Source organism: Desmodus rotundus, chromosome 11, assembly GCF_022682495.2.
Source record: "Desmodus rotundus isolate HL8 chromosome 11, HLdesRot8A.1, whole genome shotgun sequence".
Taxonomy (NCBI): domain Eukaryota; kingdom Metazoa; phylum Chordata; class Mammalia; order Chiroptera; family Phyllostomidae; genus Desmodus; species Desmodus rotundus.
In genome coordinates, this window is record NC_071397.1 from 89,123,608 (window position 1) to 89,138,100 (window position 14,493).

The 14,493-nt window shown below is 37.7% G+C and overlaps 1 protein-coding gene across 7 annotated transcripts in view; it reads left to right on the plus strand.

The window, feature by feature from the left end:
- Nucleotides 1-14,493, plus strand: part of ADGB (androglobin) — a 121,556-nt gene that overhangs the window by 45,392 nt on the left and 61,671 nt on the right. For all 7 annotated transcript variants that reach the window (XM_045188874.2, XM_045188876.2, XM_045188875.2 and 4 more), the window contains exons 10-12: nt 155-249; nt 5,868-6,042; nt 8,847-8,937. In XM_045188874.2, coding sequence (XP_045044809.2) covers nt 155-249; nt 5,868-6,042; nt 8,847-8,937 — 361 coding nt within the window. The remainder of the gene's footprint in view (nt 1-154; nt 250-5,867; nt 6,043-8,846; nt 8,938-14,493) is intronic.

The window sequence follows — 14,493 nt, forward strand, 5'->3', positions numbered from 1 at the left end:
AAATACATTTAGAGTATGTACTTTTTTTTTCACCAGCAAAGATAAGGAATTTAATTCTAACTTTTAATTCTGTCTTAATATTCTTTAAGGAATGTCCTACTGACAGACCCATGTTGACTCAAATTTTCATGGCACAATGTGTTTGTTCTTGCAGGTTCTTCAGCAATACAGCCCCCCCACATGGTTGTATATGCTACCTTTACACCTCTCTATTTGTTCGAGAAGAAGATCTTTTCATTAGAGGAGATGGTAAGTACTCCAGGCCAGAAAGGACAGTGCCATTTATGGTGTGTGTGTGTGTGTGTGTGTGTGTGTATGACTACTTCTTGTGATAAAAGGTATAGCAGAATTTAATTAAAATTCTATTACTGAATTTCAGTCTCCTCATCTTTAAAATGGGGCACTTGGACACGAGGACTTAGAACATCAAAATTATCTTTGATGACTGTGATGGTTCCATCTTTTAAAAATACACACATTTTATCAGTTCTTTCCAGTATAAGCAAAATAAAAAAGATGTAAATTATATATTTTGGTAAAAATCATATATCACTTCTAAATAATTATAAATCACCTTTTTGTAAACAGATTGTACATATTTTCTTAACATATGATTGAAATTAATTCACATCCAGAACTGGTAAACCACAGCTATTACCACAATGTATCTTAAAATAATACACAAAAAAAAGGTAACTGCTTTTTCCTTATGAATTTGACAGCTTGTAGAATAGAAAATATGTACAAAGAAATGAAATTAAAATATTTATAGTATCAACAGCTAGGCAATATTGATATTTTTAGTACATATTCTTTGATTTTTTCATTATGCATATAGTCTGTGTGTACATATGTATACTTTTTTTTGCACAGTACAATTCAATTTTATGTTCTGCTTGGAAACTGGCTTTTTCACTTGACATTGTATCATTAACATTTTTCCACAGTGTTAAACATTTGGCAACACAATATTTAGTAGTTGCATGGGATGTGTAGGTTTCTCATATTTTTAAATTTAACGTTTTGTTCTTGGACATAAAAATTATTTCTCTCCTCTTATAAAGAATAAACACCACCAGATTACTCTTCAGTTTACTTCGACAAACACCCTACTGCATTTGGGACCTGTTGAATCCTAACCCTTTGGGAGACTTCCAGACATTTAGCTGTTTGTTTCCAAACTTCCCTATGTTCTGAAATCACTACATTACAGTGTAAGACTAGATAGTGCAATGGTGTACATTGGCTCGGAGTATCCACAGGGCACTGGCTCTGGGACTCCCACAGATACCAATTCCAAGGATGCTTATGCCCCTTAAATAAAAATGGTGTAGCATTTGCATATAATCTATGCACATCCTCCTGCATATTTTAAATCACCTCTAGACTACTCATAACCCCCAGCCCTGTATAACGGCCATGTAAATAGTTGTCACACTGTATTGTTAAGGGAATAATGACAAGGGGAAGAAGAGTCTTTACCTGCTCAGCACAGCCACAGGCAAGGCCTAAGTCTATAGTGCATGTTAGCAACAAAGCAACTTTTTCCCTAATATTTCAATGCCAGGTAGGTTGGATCTGTTGATGCAGAACCCACAGATATGGAGAGCCAACTGTAATTATGTCTGTAAATGTGTATTTGGTTAGTTAGAAACATCTAAGTATTAAAAATTCAATGGGAATTTGGTTGAAATGTTAATACCCCAATAGGGTGATTATTGTGCTTTACTTTGCATTATACTTGTCTTCTAGAGATTTACCCAAGGAGCATAATGCTATCATTTCTTCTTCCCTTCCCCACGTCGTCCTCCCCAGCTTTCTTTTATTTTAGATAGGAACTATTCCTACCTGCATAAGGCTGCCATGTAACAGGGATAATACCGTCAAGCTAATAGGACAAATGTGCCATTACGAATACATAGAGTCAGTCTCTCTGTTTTAATTCCAAGTTAATTAACTTTAACATGAGTAAGTCTAAGTGTGCTCCCCAGGCCTCCCTCCAACTTGAGTCTCTTGTGAGGACTTGAGGAGGACATCTCAGCCATAGTATTTTTTTTCATTCGTTTTCATGTCAGTGACCTCGTGCTAGTTTAGATGATCCAGAGAGATCAAATAATCTAGCACCATGGACTACGTGCCTGGTGGAGTACCATCGTCTCATGTAGAGGAACTACTTAAACACTTTCTCAGACAGCAAACGTAAGGATGGGGTGAATGCAGTACAAAAAGAAAAGGGCTCCAAATAATCCATGTGAACTTTCTACTTTAACATTGAAGTGCAAAGTAAATTTTGAATTTGAAAGACAAAAATGACATGTTTATTCATAATACAGCAGCTGTTTATTGATTGTCTGGTATTATGTGCTAAACAATGATCTAGGCTCTGAGGACACTTAATGACGAAGATTAACAAGGTGCCTCCTACCAAAGTTCAGCGTTTAATGAGGAGGCAGAGAGCAAATGACAGTTTGAAACCGAGTGTACTGGAGGCGTACTGGGTGCCTGGCATGTGGTAGAGGCAGTGTCCAAATAATGTCTATTGGATGGGTGATTGCATTAATGAATGAATGGAACAATGAAGATGAGACCCATAGCAAAGACACATCTTTCTGTCTAATGGTTGACTTGGGAATTCTTCCCAAAGGAAGAAATCTTTGAGCAGCGTCCTTAAGAAGTTAACCTAATAAATAGGAAAACCTGTCCAAAGCGGAGGGCAGCCTGGAGGTGGAGGGGAACCCACTGGCTTCAGGGCACCACTAGAGGTTAAATAAATTGCAAGGGAAGAAGTCTTAGGTGCAGCTTGAGAAGTCAAAGGGAAGTCAGGACATAAAAAGAATATTATCAATCCCCCGAGTGGGGTTGGAAATGGCTTAAGGGGCCCGAGGCTCAGCAATTAGCTCAGGGTTTGTAGCAGTAATTAAATAAACGTCAAGGCTGCAATGAACTGACTATGGTGTCACGATCTGCTGACTTGCCTGCTGACTCCTTTTCATTAGCTATTAGGGCAATCTAGTTATCCTGGTAAAAGTCAAAATATAATGGAGGTATCGTGTTTTAAAGATAAATCTACAGAAAAAACCTGTTCTAATGGAATTTTGTTAAATGGTGCCTCCTCCCATTTGATAAAAATTAGAGCCCCAAAGGCAATGAGACCAACATGTAAAATAAAGACTACCTTACATTGATTTAAAGAATCGGTCCAGAATTCGAGAAAAAACAAAACAAACAAAACTTGGGGAAGAAAAAGATGTCACGAGTTACTCCACATTTCCCCTATCCTTTTTGTTTTTCAGTCTTCTAAGTGGGTTTAGTTGTATTTAAATGGCTGACCTGAGAGTTCTAAAAGACCCTTTCCCACCTGCCCAAACTCCTACTTTTGGAGTATTTGAGGTGGGATAGGGTGAAGGAGTGAAAGGGTGTCTGGGCAAGGAGCCTTTACCATATGAATTATTTTCAAATATTTTTGAGTGCCTGCTAAGCATTTCACTAGAATGATTCGTTACTCTAAATTCCCCTCTATTCCTAATTCTAATCTAAGGAAACTTGAGATCCTTCAACAAGGCTTCTCAACATCAAACTATAATTATTATTAGTTGCACTACTTTACATTGTTCAGAAATGCTGCATGTTAGAAATAAAATGAAGCATGAGAAATTGACTCACATACCTTAAATCAGTCTTGTAATTTTGTGGATTATTCAAACAACACAGTAGTTACTAAGACCAATCTTAATTATTTCACACAATATCTTACATTTTTAAAATATGGTAAATTGTTTTGTTTTTCAATGCTTGATGGCTCAAAAGTGGAAATTAAGTGACCACAACTTTGGTTGCAATTGTAAGAAGGAATCGAGGCTTTTACTAATTTTATAAATAGTAAACTATCTGGAAAATATGCAGGTTATAAGTACTACTTAGAGTATGACTTTTATTTTTGTAATTACTTACATGTAAATTTTATTGCAATACAATTTTTGTTACTGTAACTGAGGCATTGTCTTTTTTAATAACACCAATAAATTCTATCATAAATTCCCATGAAAAGGATTACTTTCAAATATTGGGAAATTTCTAAAATCTGACAGGGTTAAATCTGTAGAAAAAAAGTTTAAACTTTAGAACATCCATGAAAATATTTTTTAAGCTGCTATAAGGCATAATTTCAGAGTTGCTGATATCTTTTTCAATAAATTACTAACATTCACAAAAGGGATAAAGGGGATGTGACAATTTTACCTACTTTTCAATTAGTCCCTTTTTTAAACATTAAGTCACTCTCTTTTATTTTGAATATTTGCAACACTTTTAAATGGCTCATCTAGACTCAGGGGCACCCTGATTAACTCCTTCTTATAATCTTTAATTGTTATAATGATTAATTAATCCCTGGATTCAGGAAGAACTCTCCTTTCTCACAGATGTCCACTCCTATTTTGTGCCTCCCTGAAGTTTAGACTGAAGTATAGAAAAAGTCCCAAGAGTGAGGCATGTTCTAGCCGAGGCCATAGAATAATTTGGAATAGGCTGAAGGCTGGTTTTCTGGTCCTAATGACAGCTTTATACATTTACCTGTTCAAGTGTTTCTATTCACATAGGAATGTGAATAGCTCCCCCTGTCTATTCTGTACCTACCAATTTATGCTTCTTAGTCCCTGCACCTTTTCCCCCATTCACCCCCTTCACCCTTCCAGTGGATAACCCTCCAAATGATCTCCATACCTATGATTCTGTTTCTGTTCTGGTTGTTCACTTAATTTGTTTTTGGAAATGGAGAAGCCAAAGAACTTATATGCACAACCCATGGACATGAAATAAGGGAGGGATTTCTGGAGGGAAGAGGGGTACTGGGTAGACATGGGCCAAGGGGGAAAATTGGGGCACCTATAATAGCATAATCAATAAAATATATTTAAAAAATAAAAAAACAAATACAATTTAAAATATAAAAGCAAAACAAAGACAAAGAAATGTGAAGAGAAATGATGCAAAATCACTAGGAAGAAACATAATTATTGGTAAAACTCATTTAATGTAGTTGATATTTTATCTGATTTTAACTGTTTCAGCATTTAGACTGAGCATCAGCATTTGATTACAATATAGATTCCTTTAATTTTCACATGCTTCTTGATTTCCTACAGCGTGCTTCAGCCAGCAGTCACTCACTGAAGTTCTGCCTCAGTATTATTCTGGATGGCTCCAAAGCCTGCTGGCCTGGGAGATCTGAACGCTGGGATATGGGAAGCACATGTGGGGAAGCAGGATCCAGGGCAGCCTGTATTATCAGTCCTTCCATGAATGGCTCCATTGTCAGGCGGGACCCGGGGATTTCCTGCGGGGAGCTGCTGTTGGCAAGTGAGGGTGGAAGCTGTAGATGAGGCAACTGCTTAGCTTCTCATGTCATCGACCTGACATGCTCAGTGCAGCAGATTTTGTCAACATTATTTAGCAACTGATAGAGATTAAAACACACACACACACACACACAAACTTTTTCTTAAGTACCTGTATCAAAGTTTTAACCCATAAAAATAACGACTGATTAATTTTGGACCAAAAAGAATGCGCTAAGAGTTTTACAGTCTCATAGAATCAAACTTTTAGAACTCAAAAGTAGCTTATAGTTCCAGTCTCTCATTTTGTAAATAAAGAAATGGGGCCCCAGAAAAAATGAAAAGATATTAGGAGATACAAATGGTGATAGTGCTTATGGTAAGAGAGGTGGAAGTATAGCTGGTTATTTTTTCCTTTATTACTGCTACATCTCTATAGTGGTGATAGTATTTGTATAACGACAGAAAGTATTGTTTTAAATGCATGAGGCAATTGCAAGCATCCTTTCAAATCTGCTTTCCTCCCGTCAGACCTCTTCTGCCGAGAAGCTAAGAGAATACGGCCTATCGCACATCTGCAGCCATCCCATGCTGGTGACCAGAACCAGGTCCTGCCCTCTTATTGCTCCCCCAAAGCCACCCCCCGTGCCTCCCTGGAAACTCTTCCGTCAGAAAAGGGAAGCTGTTATAACAGACGAACCTCAAGGTATGGTTTGTGTGGTCTGGAAATCTTTCTGCTCAATACTCCTTCCTATGCAGGCCTCATACTTTCCTTGGTCATGAAACCCCCCAGCATTACACCCAAAGCCTTCATTCAACTTTCTGTGTGCTTTGAAAAGTGCATGATTGTCTAACCACCATGATGTATACCTGAAACCGATACCAGATAATAGTGAATGGGAAAAGAAAATACATGGACTTTTGATTAAATGGAAACAAATTTACATCCAAATTTTATATCTTCAAAAGAATTAATTCTCCGCAGAAGACGAGCAATTTGGCTCATTTCTAAACCAACCAGATATGTCAAAGCCGTTCTTTGGGTGATGGTATTATGACTGTTGTGGTAGATACGGTGGTAGAGAAGTGGTTTGCAGTAAATAATATGGAGACTTGGGTAGCATGGGTTAAGCCACGGGTGCGAGCTTCTGATATGGAAATACTATAGGGGACACAGCCTTTGAAATAACTGGCTTCTACTACGAATAGAACTTCTGTCCTGGATGGCCTCCTACGTCAATATTGTCGTGTGGCCACTTCACGAGTGGCAGCATCCTCAGGGATCGACAGATTCCCACTGGCTGAGAGGGAGGCAGGGGGACAGTTCCCATCTTGACGTGATTCTCTCAGCTCATCTCGGGATTCCCTACAGGGCGTATCTAAATCTTCAGTCCTGTGGTGTTTGTCTTTAAAAGTCTTCATTCTTCCTCCATTTTTCATGAGCACCAGCTTTGAATGGAAGAGAGAATGAGATGGCAAGAGAAGCAATGAATGCGACCATAAATAAAAAATCAATTTTACAGCAGAAGCACAAACATAAGGAATGAAATTAAAACACAAACAATTTAAAAATTATGACTTAGCAGAATAACTCATCATTTGTTTATGTTTCAACATAAGTAGCCTTTCCATAGCTATTTTAGCACTAGTAATATTTTTATGAAGGATGCTAAAAAACTGGGTGCTATGATATATATATATTTCAAAAAACTTAAATTATGTTTAATAACAACAGCTTTTTGTCATTTTTCGGTGTTCATTTTCTTGCTTTTGTGTTTTCTCACTTTGTCTTTTCTAACACCTCATTATTGTCTAAGAGTATTCACGTTCCAGGGGTTCGTGCACTAGGGGCTGTGTTGACAGCCTGTCTCTGAATGAACAAGGAAAACAAAGCCACAATGAACACACCTAGTGCCAGTTTATTGAAGGCATCCCAGTGAAGCTTGTAAATATGCTTTGAACATTCAGTCTCATGAACCATGGCTCGAACCTCCCATGGTGGTGATGCTTGGTGTGGCCCCTGCTACCAGCTCAAGCATGGCTGACTCTTCATTGCAGCTGAGCAGAGAGGCATCTCTTGGACACAGTGTAATACATACGTCTCAGTGGTACCCAGGGGCCTAAAGCTGCAATAGCCACATGCACTGAAATACATACCTGCTCCTCACAATCTCCTTCCAACCATAATGTCCCCATTTTTAAAATAGAAATAACAACTAATAACCATGTAACCACGCTTTCTGCCTACATTCATACGGCCAGGACAGCTGGTAGCAAAGATTTCTCTAGCACAGAATGTTTTGTTCTTGCCAGAAAAGAACAAAGAATAAAGAATAATATCTGGTTTGGGTGTAGAGCAGAAATGGTTAATTTGTTCTTTATTTTGACCTATCTGCCTCTCTCCCTTTTGCTAGATTATTTTCGACATTTTTTTGACATTCTTTGTGTTTCTTCAGTGGGCTACTGGTGTCAAAAAGTGCCAAAAGACACTTGAAAGGAAAGAAAATTTTTTACCTTTAAATACAATATTTTAATTAAAAGCATGGAGACACATTTAAAGTCATTGTTCATTCAGATATCATCAAGGAAGTGCTGAACACAAGGGAAAATATTAAACTTGCAGATATTTTCAGATTTCACTCTTGATCGCTGTGTGATTTTCTGTGTGTGATTGCTTTAGTAAGCTGGACGAGAGGATCTAAGGAGGGGCGGGTTTCCATAACCGTTGTGTCCCACCTTGAGGCTCACCGCATAACTGTCTCTCTTCTATACACTGGGTTTCCTATTCAGAGTGAAACTTAACAGGAAATGGAGAGAGAGGTCATGTTAGAGGTTTCCCTAGAACCAGCACAGAAAACTCACGTCCACGTGTCAACGCCACACCTGTTTTTCTCTAAAGGTCATCGTTGCAGGAGTTCTGTTAAAATAACCTTCCCGAGTGTTCAATGTCAGTGTTCACATGTTAGTGCAAGAGCTGTGTCCTGTAGTCAGAGAATTCCTTGTAGACCAGCTTCAGGCTCCTGTAGGAATATCCACATGTCCTTGACCTACTGCTCTCTTTGCTACTCACGACCTTTACTTTGTTACACTTCTGTTCTTCCACTGCTATTTCCCTGTATTGGTTCTCATTTTCTCTTTATGTTCTGAGCAATTGCATAGGAATTAACTAAGTGAACACCGTTTTTTAGTAAAAGACTTACAAACAGTCATTTCAGTCCATGAAATAGGAGGAAATGCCAGGAGATAACTCCACAAGACATTGCTGATGATTTCCATCCATACTTCATTGTCCCTTGCTGTAACTCTGAAAAGCAGCTGAGGAGTAAGCTAAAGAAATCTCACACTGGCATGGCTGATAAGCTTTTTCAATTAAAGAAAAACAAACATGTATCCTAGGACATTCCTGTTTATCTCTATTGAAATTTGCTGGGTAAATAGTAATCTAATTAATATTGCATGTAATCTTCGAAGATGGAATAAAAAGTACATCACGCTGCCATTTCTTTTTAGAAATAATAATAAAGAAACCTGAACAGTTTCTTGAGATATCAAGTCCATTTTTGAATTATAGAATGACTCCACTTACAATTCCAACCGAAACGTAAGTACATTACATTCTTTCCCACAAATGTGTCTTGCTCTCAAAAAAAGTATTTTGTGGTTTGTGTGGTTTAAAATAACACTAAATTGGAACACTTTGAAAAATAATAATTTTATCAAAAGGTGAAATGTGTGTATAAAATCTATTAAAGGACATTTCCTTGATCTTGTATCGCTTATGATTTTACTAATTCACCTAATTAACAAACATGGTTTGCTCCTCTTTTATGCGTGAGTGTTATGGGCAGAATGTTATGTGTTACAAAACTCACACGCTGAAGCACTAGCCCCAGTGTGGCTGTTTTTGGAGATAGAGCCTCTAAGGAAGTAAGTTTGGTTAAATGAGATCCTAAGATTAGTGCCCTCAGAAGGAGACAGAGCATGCTCGCTTCCTCTCTCTCTCTCTCTCTCCCCTACACTCTCTCTCTCCATCACCGAGGAGAGGTCATGTGAGGACACAGAGAAGATAGCTGTCTGCAACCCAGGAAGAGAGTCCGCCCTAGAAATTGGCCACGCTGGCACTCTGATCTCAGACCTACAACTTCCAGAACTCTGAGAAAACAAATTGCTATTGTCTAGGCAACCCAGACAACCTAGAAAACGAAGACAAAGCACTGTGTCTCACTTGGCGATAGAAAGATAACACATTTGTCTTACCCCGCAGGTGTTAGCTTCTGGGGAAGCCAGATGTATCAGTAAATAATTACAATAAAAAAATAATTGTCATCCCAAAGGTATGCCCCAAATTCTGCAGCTGTACCTCACAGAATTTGTTTTGCAGAAATAATCAGAAGCCCAAGTACAGGAGCCCTGATGTTGGTGATTGTGCAGGTGGTGGTAGAACTTGTCACCAGCCTGAGGTACATACAGGTGGCTCTCCTTCTCACCTCCCCATGGAGGTGTGTGAGTGTGTGAGGCCCCGCCCACTCCTCTTCCTAGCTCCCCGACTGATAGCCTAATTTAAAGCTGCAATTTAAGGCCAAGAATCTGAGTCCTCAAGGTCCATCCATGCTGTCACAAAGGGTGAAAGTCTTCTCCTTTTGTACAGCTGAGTAGTATTCCATTGTGTAAACGTCCCATAGTTGTTTTATCCTCTCATCTACTGATGGACACTTGGGCTGCTTCCAAATCTTGGCTATTGTAAACAATGCTGCAATGAACACAGGGGTGCTTATGTTCTCTTGAATTATGAAATAAGCCTGTCAGAGAAAGACAAATACCATCTGATTTCACTCATACATGGAATCTAATGAACAAACTGAACCAATAAGCAAAATAGAGGCCGACTCAGAGATAGGGAGCAGGCTGATAGCTCTGGGGGGTGGGGTTTAGGGTGCAGGAATGGAGTAAAAAAAGAAAAAGTGAGGTGTTGATTATGGGGCGAAGGGGTGGGTAGAGGTGGAAGAGGGCATAGAGGAGATAAATGAAAAAAATACAATAAAAAATAAACTATTGAAAAAAGTTCTAATCAGTTGCTGTGAAGGTGATTGGATAGTTAGCTCACCTGCCCTCTCTGTCCTTTCATGCTGAGCTGCCATGTCTCTCCCTGGCCTCTGCTCCTTTAAGGTTCATCAGTAAGGCTTCAGGGTCACCCCACGGACTTCATATGCCCCCTTTTTTGTGTCACAGTGGGATTTTAGTTTCTAGGCTTTGCTGGATTTTGCTATCAATTGGTTCCCATCTGTCTCCAAGAGATGTGTTACTGCTTTAATTATGACACCTGCATTTTGCTAGTTCAGTATGATTTTGCCGTTACTTCTTTTTGTTTCTGCTGAGGCCCCGATGGGATTGTAGGAGGGAGGAGACCTACAATGCAATGCACTTGTATTCAGTCTGGTCTTGAACTGGGTGTGCATCTCTTTGTGATTTCCCGCTTCTCCTGCCACCTCATCCTCAATTCACATGCCATAGCTCTTCTCTGTTCCTTACCCATTGGACCCAGAACTCATTTTGCCTTTATTCCTCTCTACTTCCTATTCCTTAGAACCAAGTGAGCAAGCAAAACCAAGACAACAAGAAAAATACCCAAAATATTTGTGTATACAATAGACTTTTTTTTAATGGTTTCAAGAAAAGTATGGAAAGGTTGAGGGAGATATTATATTTTGGTCATATTTTAGTAACCCAGTTAATTAAAAGAGAGGACTAGATACTTCCGCTTTTACATCATTCAGCCACTCTACTCTTGGGAATTCCCATTGGCCACCATTAGTCTCCAAGCTCGTTGCCGTGTTGGATAGTCTTGTCCCTCTTTTCTTCAGGCTGCTCCATCCTCACCTCTCTAGTTCTCGTTCACAGGGCAGGCTAGTCCCCCATTTTGGTTTTGTGCTGCCTGCTCACAGGCTGTGTCCTCAAAGCACTTCTCTCCTTACCCCTCCCTCACTCCTTGACCTAGCAAGTGACATGTTCTGCCACGAAGTTTCCTAAATGAATGCAGTTCTTGCCCTAAAAGGAGTAGCCTGTGAAGCTGTTAAAATAATATAGCTCAGTTTTTCATTCTTTCTACATGTCACATCTTCAAATACTTCCCAACAATCATGTACCTCTTAGGCTTCTAGTTAGGTAATAAATAGTGTGTAAATTATGTCCCTTTGGTGTTAGACTTTGCAGTCACAAAGCCAATTCTTTGTCTATTAGCTCTCCAATGAATTCCACTTTCTGCTATTGCAGGAAGAGTCCTAACTCTTGCTGCAATATAATATATCAATGAATGACATTAACTCTATCATCACTGTTGTCATTAATTTGGTAAAAAGTGTTAGGTCAACTACTTGTATATGTTATGAATATGTTAACAATATTTTTCTTCCTAAATAGAGTGTACTCACATGTTCTGTTATTTCCTAGATGAATCATACTGAACGTTCTTGCTCTGCTGTTTTCTTATGTCCGAGGGACTTCAAGAAACTGTCCTTAACTTAATATTCAATGGCCCCAGACTACTGGCCTTTTCTGGAATGGGTTTGTTTGATTGGTTTAGTTGTAGTTTTAGTTCTGCTTTTGGAGTTCCAGTATTTCTTTATTAATGTTCAATATTGTCTGCTTCTAACCAGTTTTTTGTGTGTGAGAAGGAAAGTGGTTTGATTTCAGGTGCCAGCAATCTGAGAAGACAGCAGGCTCATGCCTCAAAACCCATCTTAACATCTCAGCAAAGGCAGAGCTTTTTATAAGGAGGAAGAGGGAAAGCAGAACAGAGATCAAGGGGAGGGGGGTGAAAACTTTGTCTCCTCTAAATTTGCTCCTGAATTCTGGGGGCAGTGAGAAACATCAGCACATTTTAAAAATTAGTTAATGGCTTATATACAATTAGAATAAGGACCTGAAGGATTATATATAGGCTCTACATTTACAGCGTAACACTGTGATGTTCAAATAGTACCTAGGATATAACACATGCTCAGTAAATGCTAATAAATTTTAAAATATTTGAGGCATCAAAGTTACTCAGATCTTTTTACTATATTCTATCCAATATAGTAGCCACTAACATGTGTGACTATGTAAATTTCAGATAATTGATATTAATACAATTTTAGAAATAAATTCTTCAGCTGCACCAGCCACATTTTAAGTTCTCAGTAATCAAATATTCTAAAACAACATTTTCATTATTGCATAAAGTCTTTTTAAATGTTAAAAGAAGTGAATTAGTAAGTTGCCTATAATTGTAGGGTTTTATTGTGGCACTATTATTATATTTTGGCTTTTACAATTTGACCTGTATTTCTATTTTTAAATTAACATAAGAAAACCCAACTCATTTTTATTTCATAACTAGGTGGAATTTCCTTGTTCTACTAAAAAAGCCAATTGAATTTAAGTGTCCTAATATGGTAGTTAAAACATTTCAATCAACTTTATTTTACAAATAGAAATGTATGATTTGGTGAAGAATGTACTAAAGCTTGTGCTAATGCAGTGATTATAGAAAAACAACATATTATGGGTCTATTTTACAGTAATACATATGTTAAGATAAATACTGAATTGGTTAAAATGAGGCCTAAATCTGTCTGACCTTTCAGCTTTGCTTACTGCTTTAGAACAACAAAATTTTTGCTTTATATAAACATTAGCACTGACGAATGTTTTGGGTTATTACCTGATAATTAAATCACAAGATCAGATGATTGTTATAAAAACCTGAGAGATGAAGTTTGTTATTCTTAAAAGGAAAAAGAAAAGAACTGAATATAAAAACAAAGACAATGAAGAAAGAGGAGGAGGAAGAGGAACAGGAGGATAAGGAGGAATCCAAAGTTAATAATATCTGAATATGATCATAAGAATAGAAAGAAAGACTATAATCCAGGGTTGAAAGTTTTTAATAGTTCAGAGAATTCCCCAGGCAGTCTGCAAGTAGCAATAATAAAAAGGAATAGTGGGCAATATGAGTGGTGCCTGTGATGATTATCACTAAAATTATGGTAATTCTATGCAGCAATAGATAACAAATACCTGGATATGTAACTACATCAAAGAGGATCAGGTTTACACTTGAATTTGTATAATTAGTTGTACTTCAGGTATCCCTTAATAAAGTTGAAAAAATATAAAAATAGCTAATAGTATGTAAAATGGTTTAAAAAATCAAATAAGAATTCTAGAAACAAGGAATACAATAACTGAAATTAAGAACACATAATTATTTTTCATCATAGATTAGATATAGCAAAAAAGAGAATGGGAAAAATGGAAAATAGGTCCAAATATAATATCCAGACTGAAGCATGGAGACCAAGACAAAAACACAAATAAACAAAAAAGAGAGAAAGAGAGAGAAAGGAAGAAAGGAAGGAAGGAAGAAAAGGAAGGAAGGAAGGAAGAAAAGGAAGGAAGGTAGGAAAAGAGAAAAGGAAGGAAGGAAGGAAAGAAGGGAGGAAAGAAGTAAGGAAGGAGTAAAAGACATATGGGACAAGTTGAAAAATGCCAATATACTTCCAAGTGGATCTCAGGAATAAAGGATAGAGAGATTAGGAAATAATTTTATGTGTGTGTGTATGTGTGTGCATAATCCCAAAAGTAAAAGAAAAAAAAATCAAGGTAAGATTCAGAGTTCTGAAAAAATCTCAAACAATGTAAATATATTTTTAAACATCCCCCAGCCAGATACATCACAGTAAACCAATGAAAAATATATTACAATATTATGCATTACTCTAAAGTTAAAGAAATACTGCTACAAAAATCAACATGGGTGGATGTTAGGCACACACAAAATTAGATCAAAGAAGTCTGGTACAAAAAGTACGCAGCTTGTTTGGAATCACTCTACTGACACACATTAAGAAAAGAAAACTAGAAGGCAATGTATGGTGTTGGAGGTCATGGCCGTGGTTTTCTGTGGGCAGGAGCGTTGGCCCTGATTGGGAGCAGCATCTGGCAGGGCTTGGGGGGCACAAGTCATGTTCACATCCCTTGATCTAAATAATGGTGATATGGCCACATTTATTTAGCGATTTTCTGGCAAGGTGTACATTTATGAATTGTGTACCTTTCTGAATGTACTTTAGACTACAATAAAACTTTATTAAAGTTGTTGAATGGCTTGTATTAT